Here is a 7,653-nt window from a genome sequence, read left to right on the forward strand (position 1 = left end):
GCTTAACCTGCTGTACCCCAATATTAGCCCCCGAACTTCATCTTTAAATGAGTGTTCTATATCTTTGTTAGTGAAGTCTGGCAGCCATGTTGAGAGCTAGCTCATGACCCCTGAGTCACCCTGTGTGTCTCGGAGGGCATCTGAGCCACCCGTTGTTGTGTGGTTGAGGCTTCATCCCGAGAGCCCGTGCCTTCTGGTCCCCAGGTCTGTACCTTTTATCATGGAGGATCCCTTAGCTGTTTCCAAGAGGGAAAGGTGGGAATAGGTACGGGCTTCTCAGAGCCTCCTCTGCTTGCCGCTGTGTTATGTGGTCTTTGGTTTTCCCGTGGAAGGTGCTGACGCCCTATGCTGTCTCTACCTCAATGACAAAGCATCTAAACACCAACGTCATCACCAAGACGGCGGATGAGTTTGTGAAAGAATCGCTGAATTACATCACGATTGGAGATGAAACCTGCGGCTGCCTTGCCCATGAAATCCTGGTAACTGATAACTTCTTGTTTCCTTAAAGCCCCTGGAGGCAGGGTGTGCAGGTGGCCCTAGCCGTGCTGGGCTCGCTCCTCCTTGCTACTGGGCAACTCAGTGACCAGCTGTGGCCATGCTGGCCAGCGAGAAGAAAGATGTGGCGAGGGTGTGAGGCTGGATTCTCTGCCCATAATAACCCTCAAGGGGGCAGATCTCACCCTTAGCCACCTCCCTTCTCCCCGCAGAAAGCAGAATGGCTCCTAGGAGCCCTGGGACGGGGAGACCAAGGGACAGGGATCGCTGTCTTTTTTTTTTTTTTTTTTGGACAGGCAGAATGGACAGTGAGAGAGAGAGAGACAGAGAGAAAGGTTTTCCTTTTCTGTTGGTTCACCCCTCAATGGCCACTGCGGCCGGCGCACCGCGCGCTGATTCGAAGCCAGGAGCCAGGTGCTTCTCCTGGTCTCCCATGCGGGTGCAGGGCCCAAGCACTTGGGCCATCCTCCACTGCCTTCCCGGGCCACAGCAGAGAGCTGGCCTGGAAGAGGAGCAACCAGGACAGAATCCAGCGCCCCGACTGGGTCTAGAACATAGTGTACTGGTGCCGCAGGTGGAGGATTAGCCTATTGAGCCGCGGCGCTGGCCAGTTGCCTTCTTGCTTGGTCCTCTGCCTGACTGAATGCTCACCTCTCAGCCCTGTGAGAAAAGAAAAGTCACTTTGATTTGTAGCAGCTGCTGCTTCCCGGGGTGTAAATACTCCTGCCACAGCCCATTTTAAGCTGCCAACCTGAAGTCCCTGCATGGAGGAGTTGAGTAGGCCTTCCCATCATTGGCTCTCATGAGCAGGTGTGAGGGCACTGCAAAAAACGAATGAAAAACAGAAAGATACATTTATTTTGTTGCAAAGCAAGATGTACTTGTTTATTCCTTTGAGAGAGAAAAAGAGGGCGTGCACTCCCATCACAGGGCTCACTCTTGAATGCCCACAGCAGCTGGGGTTGAGGCTGTGCCAAAGCCAGGAGCTGAGAACTCAATCCAGGTCTACCACATGGGTGGCAGGCATCCCGTTGCCTGAGCCATCATTGCCACATCCCAGGGTCTTCATTAGCAGGAATCAGGAGTCCGGAGCCAGAGCGTGTTTTGAACCCAGGCTCTCTGATATAGGATATGTGTATTCTAGCTGGTGACGTGCCCGCTAGGCTAAAAGCCCGTCTCCCATATACCTTTTGGAGTTCTGTTGTACAAGCCTGCTTCAGCGAACCACACACTCCATCCAATGTGGAAATAAGGTTTGGTGGCACAGGGTGCAAGGAGTTCTCAACGTTCCTGGGATGCTTTGAAAAACACCCACAGATATCAACAAGGGCAAACTGCAGCACAACATGCTAAGGATGGAGCACACACAGTGTCAAGATCTGTTTGCAGCCCCACTGAGGAATTTTTTTTTGTAAGATTTATTCATTGATTTGAAAGGCAGAGTGATGGAGCAAGAGCAAATGAGCCACTGAATGAGTTAGAGATCGCCCATCTGCTGGTTCACTCCCTAGATGGCTGCGACAGCCAGAGTTGGGCCAGTCTGGAGTCAGGAGTCAGGACCTCCATCCTGGTCTCCCCTATGGTGGCAGAGTCCCAAGCACTTGGACCATCCTCTTCTGCCTTCCCAGGCACATTAGCAGGAAGCTGGATTGGAAGCAGAGCAGCCTGGACTTGAACTGGTGCTCTGATATGGGATGCTGACATTGCAAGTGGCAGCTTAACCTGCCGCACCACAATGCTGCTCCCAATCTTGACCGATCCATCGTATGTCGACTTTCTTCTCTGCCTCGTAGGTTTTTCTGTTGTGGGAATTGGGCCACGGTCTATGTCTCTGTCTCTCTGCCCAATGCTAAAATAATTCATGGCTCCATATACTAAGTTCTCCAAAATGATTCATTTATCTCCTAAAACTTACAAAGACTCTGGCAAGAGACACCAATTGTCCCTGCATAATTCTAACTCCTTGTTGTTTTTAACCATGGAACCTTAACAACGTGCAACATCACCGATTTAACTCACGTTGCAAAATGGACATCCAGAAAGTATAGAAGGTCTTTGCTTTGGATGTTGCTGGTCTGATCTCTCTCCCAATCCCCCCTTGCTGCAGGAAGATGAAGGGAAATCCAGTGAGCTTGAAGTTAGTTTGATCTGCTCACCCAAACTGGACATCAAGTCTGTTATGGAGGGGAAGTGTTCGGTGCTTCTGGTGCCCACCTCACTTGCTAAGGGGAGGAGAGTCCTCGTGCCCCATGTTGGTCCTTCCGTGGTGTTGGCTGGTGTCCAGGGGCTGCTCACCTTGCTCAGATGCAGGTCTGGGGGCGGGGCGTGGGCGTGATGGACATTTCTGTCCTGTGGCCTGACCAGTGGATCCCCTGCCAGCGCCTGCCTTGCATTCATTCATTGTCCTGGATCTCTGCACATCCCGCCCAGCTCCAGGTTTGCAGTCCATCTACAGCTTGGCTTCACAGAGCCCCTTCAGCTGTCTCCCCCTGATCAGCACCACGGTGGGCCTGGGCAAAGCTGGGAACACTGAATCTCAACACCTGTCTCGCTGTGCCGAGATGGTTTTCTGTGGCTGCACCCGGAAAGAGAGAAGGCCGTCACCCCACCTTTGCCCTGGGTGCCACCCTTACTTATCACACATTTCCATCCATCACCCCAGTGCCCTAGCCCCCGGCATAAGCCCAGAGGCCACACATCAGAGGGTGCATCTGTCCACTTCTCCCTCTTTCTCTCGACGTTGCAGCCTGTCCCTCTCCAGGCTTCATCACGTCCAGTGGGTTTGACACCCCCCATCCGGCTCCTGGAGATCCCCATGACCTCACTCCTCCAGGATGCTAACACCTTAAATGGCATCCGTCAGAATACAGAAACAACAGCCGGGTTTGCAGTTGCTGCACAACCCAGTTCTGGATGTCAGAAGTGCCATGATTCCCTGGGCTTTCCCTTTTGATCTCCTAGGTAACAGATTCTAATCTCTTTAAGTAAACAGATGCTAAGGACAGACTAGGAAAAAGAGGTTGTGTGCCCTGTAAAGTAGGAGGAAAACACATGAAAATACACCGATCATTAAAATTCCTTTGGAAAATCATTGAATCTGAAGTGATTGGGTAATCAAGCAGAGTCAGCTGGCGACTTCCCTGGGGGGCTGGAGGGGGTGTTATACCCAGGGGTGTTGTACCCTTCTCCAGCCTGGAGATGGACAGGCTGTGACCCGAGAGCTCTGAGATTACAAAGAGGGAGGCAAACACTGCCCGTTCTCCACCCCGCAGGAGGTCTAGGCCTGCAGCTCTGTCTGCAGAGTCGTGCCATCCGCAGAGGCTGCCTTCAAAAACTTTGTGGAAATGGAATTAAAAGATAAGCTTAGGCCAGTGCCACGGCTCAATAGGCTAATCCTCCACCTTGCGGCGCCGGCACACCGGGTTCTAGTCCCGGTTGGGCCGCCGGATTCTGTCCAGTTGCCCCTCTTCCAGGCCAGCTCTCTGCTGTGGCCCAGGAGTGCAGTGGAGGATGGCCCAAGTGCTTGGGCCCTGCACCCACATGGGAGACCAGGAGAAGCACCTGGCTCCTGGCTTTGGATCAGTGCGGTGCGCCGGCCGCAGCGGCCATTGAGGGGTGAACCAACAGAAAAGGAAAACTCTCTCTGTCTCTCTCACTGTCCACTCTGCCTGTCAAAATAAATAAATAAATAAATAAAAATAAAAAATAAAGAATTCTTTAGAAAAAAGATAAGCTTATTCTCTCACAAAAACATTTGAAACCCAATCATACAAGGGGACTTCTAAAAGCTCATGGAAGATATGTAGTGTGAAAAAAAAAACTATGCATAGATTTCATCTTTTTTTTTTTTGTACCAAGATCAACTTACATGAACTTCTGTGAACTTTTTTTGCAGTACCCTTGTACTTGTTACCTTGCTTAATTGTCTTAAAATATTTTTAAAATTTCTTTTACTTGTTTGAAAGAGAGAGAGAGAGAGGAGAATGAGAATGAGTCTTCCGTCTGCTGGTTCACTCCCCAGATGGCTGCAATGGCCAGGGCTGGGCTATGCTGAAGCCAGGAACCAGGAGCTTCCTCTGGGTCTCCCACGTGGCTGCAGGGGCCCAAGCACTGAGCCATCCTCTGCTGCTTTCCCAGGCCATTAGCAGGAAGCTGGGTGGGAAGTGGAGCAGCTGGAACTTGCCTCAAACCGGCGCTCACGTGGGATGCTGGTGCTGCAGGCGGCAGCTTTACCAGCTACGCCACAACGCCGCCCCCGTCCTGAAATCTTGTATGATAGGTCTTATTGTCCCCTCTTTACAGCTGAGGGAAGCAAGGTCAGACCTGGAGCAGCCGTCCCCTGGCTGCCCAGATGGTGTTGGTAAAGCCAGGATTTGGCTTTTTTTCTGATGCCAGAGCTTTTCCTGCTTCCTTCTACGTGGTCCCTCTAGGTTGGGATAGAGATGGAGATGCAAGGGGACCTACGGAACCTTGCCGAGGGGCCTGGGATTTTAGTTTATTTTCTTTATGGCTGGCCTCACTAAGCCCAAACAATCAACTCAAGACAGAGCTATCCGAAGGACCGGAATTTGCTGTGAGATTACAAAAATAAAAAGCGCTGATGGAGGGAAAATGTTCTTGGAGAAGGCGTGTTGCTTCATGGACTTGGCTGGTAGAAGGGAGGGTTCAGCTTTTGTTCCCTGAGCCTGTGCCCTGTCTTGAAGGAGCTCAAGGATCAGAGAGACTGAGCTGCCGGAAGGAATGTGAACCCCTCCTGAGCGGTTCCTGTTGGACGTGGGTCCACATTCTGTTGTTCTGCATGGAGCAGGTGGATTGAGGAATGTCGGGTTAGCAAGATCATGCCGTGGGCAGAGTAAGGGCTTCTGGGGACCTGCACCTCCCTGTGGGGCTCAGGTGTGACGCGAGGGCTGGAGATTTCCCAAGGCCTGTGCCTGCAGCACGAAATGCGTTCCACGGGGCAGCGCTGTGCTTGCTGGCAGCTCCCCCTCTTTCTAAAAGCCAGGACCCCGTGTTGATAACCTACAGCTTTGTGACTTTCACGCCCACAGTGCTTAGCACCCACTCTGCCACAGGCCTGGTGCCGGCTGGTGGGAACCTTTCTGACGTTCTCCTGGAATCTTATTTTGATGGAGCCTTGGTAGAAAGAGCAGGAAGACAGCAGGAGACCAGCACCAGGATAAGCAAGAGCTCCAAGTCCCGATAGATGTCGGCCTAGGTAGGGTTCTTTAGTTTAGAATCTCCTTAGGGTTTCTCTTACCAGGGGTCCAAAGGTGTGATTGCTTTGGCGTCTACAGAAACTTTGTTGAGAAAAGTGTAGCAAGGACTTAAAAAGATCTGGGACTTTAATAGTCAGAAAGGGGCCAGCGCTGTGGGGTAGTGGGTAAAGCCCCTGCCTGGCATGCTGGCATCCCATATGGGCACAGGTTCAAGTCCTGGCTGCTCCACTTCCCATCCAGCTCTCTGCTATAGCCTGGGAAAGCAGTAAAAGATGGCCCAAGTTCTTGGGCCCCTGCACCTGCTTTGGAGACCTGGAAGAAGCTCCTGGCTCCTGGCTTCAGATTAGTGTAGCTCCAGCCATTACGGCCATCTGGGGAATGAACCAGCGGAAGGAAGACCTCTCTCTCTCTAACTCTGCCTTTCAAATAAATAAATGAAGCATTATTAAAAAATAAAAAATATCTATGTATATGTTAGGGCAATTTTGTAACTTTGACAATCAGCAGTGAGTGCTCACCTACACTGACAAGATTTTGAATGTGGTGAGAGGCACCCAGGTAACCCAAGCACAGAGCCTGTATGCTGAATTTTCATCCTCCCTGCCTCTTCTGGAAGACTACCTACAGAGACCTTCTGGAACATTCCTTCATTCCTTTGTCCCATACGGCTTGGCTGGGCCCCATCTCCTCCATGGAGGTCTTTGGGTGCCCCAGGCCAGCTGCCTGAAGTGTGCCCCACGCATGCGGTCATGAGCGTGGACACAGCAGGCTCGGGTCTTTCTGGGTGGCCACCTCGTTGATGGCAGCCGGCTCTCCTCCTTCTCGCCACCCGGAGTGGAAGAAAATGTTGTGAATGACCACGAGTAAACCGCGGTGTCTGAGCTGTGACGTCCTCGTCCTTGTCACTGGCCTTTCTCACGAATCCTTCTCTTGTTCCAGGCGGGCTTTCTGAGCCTGATCCCGGCGTGGGCCTTCTACAGCAGCTGGTGCCAGAGGCTGCTCCTGACGTACTACGCGGATTACCTGAAGCAGAATGCCAGGGTCAGCTAGGCCGGCCGTGGGCGCCGGGGCTGTGCCGCTCCTCCACACCTGCGCTGGCCAAAGGGGACCAGAGAGGCGGGGCAGCCCCTTGGCACCCTGCAAGGAGCAGGAATGACGGCGCCCAAACCCTGGGCCTAGAATTTACTTTTTTTTTTTTTTTTTTTGGCCACTTCACTCAAATCTAAAGATCTTTGGAAAGGCGTGGTGTACAAACACGTGTTGTGTAGTGGGGTTAAGGGGTTTATTGTGAAGCGATGAGTGTGCCTGTGGGGAGAATTGAAAGTTTTCACAGTGAGTTTATTAAATAAATGTGGTGCAAAGAAATCTTTCATTCTTGGGGGTCTCAAGAATGATTGTGCCTGGTGGGCTATTTGTAGAGCCTTGTGTAAAAGTCAAAGCTGGAACCAGGATGTGGGATTAGTAACATTATTAAGACTTCTATGGGGGCCACGCTGTGGTATAGCAGGTTAAGCTGCCACCTGCAGTGCCAACATCCCATATGGGCACAGGTTCGAGTTTTGGCTGCTCCACTTCCGACCCAGCTCTCTGCTATGGCCTGGGAAAGCAGCAGAAGATGGCCCAAGTCCTTGGGCCCGTGCACCCATGTGGGAGATCTGGAAGAAGCTCCTGGCTCCTGGCTTGGGATTGGTGCAGCTCTTGCCGTGGCTGCCATTTGGGGAGTGAACCAGCGGATGGAAGACCCCTCTCTCTCTCTCTCTGCCTCTCGTCTCCCTGTGTAACTCTTTTAAATAAATAAATCTAAAAAAAAAAAAAAAAAAAAAAAACACGCCGGGAAAAGGAGCAGGAAGCAGTCTCCGTGTGTCTCTAGGCCAAGATACAGGTCTGACATCTCTGAGTGTGGTCAGTGGCAAAAAAAAAAAAAAAACAAAAAAAAAAA

General features: G+C 51.6%; 1 protein-coding gene across 1 annotated transcript in view; it reads left to right on the forward strand.

Annotated features, from left to right (window-relative positions):
* HSD17B3 (hydroxysteroid 17-beta dehydrogenase 3) overlaps positions 1–6,923 on the forward strand; it is a 37,282-nt gene extending 30,359 nt beyond the window's left edge. Inside the window, exons 10-11 of the mRNA XM_002708264.5 lie at positions 333–482; positions 6,654–6,923. Coding sequence (XP_002708310.1) covers positions 333–482; positions 6,654–6,764 — 261 coding nt within the window. The 3' untranslated portion in view covers positions 6,765–6,923. The remainder of the gene's footprint in view (positions 1–332; positions 483–6,653) is intronic.
* The last annotated feature ends 730 nt before the right edge of the window (positions 6,924–7,653 follow it).

This window comes from Oryctolagus cuniculus, chromosome 1 (genome assembly GCF_964237555.1).
Source record: "Oryctolagus cuniculus chromosome 1, mOryCun1.1, whole genome shotgun sequence".
NCBI lineage: Eukaryota > Metazoa > Chordata > Mammalia > Lagomorpha > Leporidae > Oryctolagus > Oryctolagus cuniculus.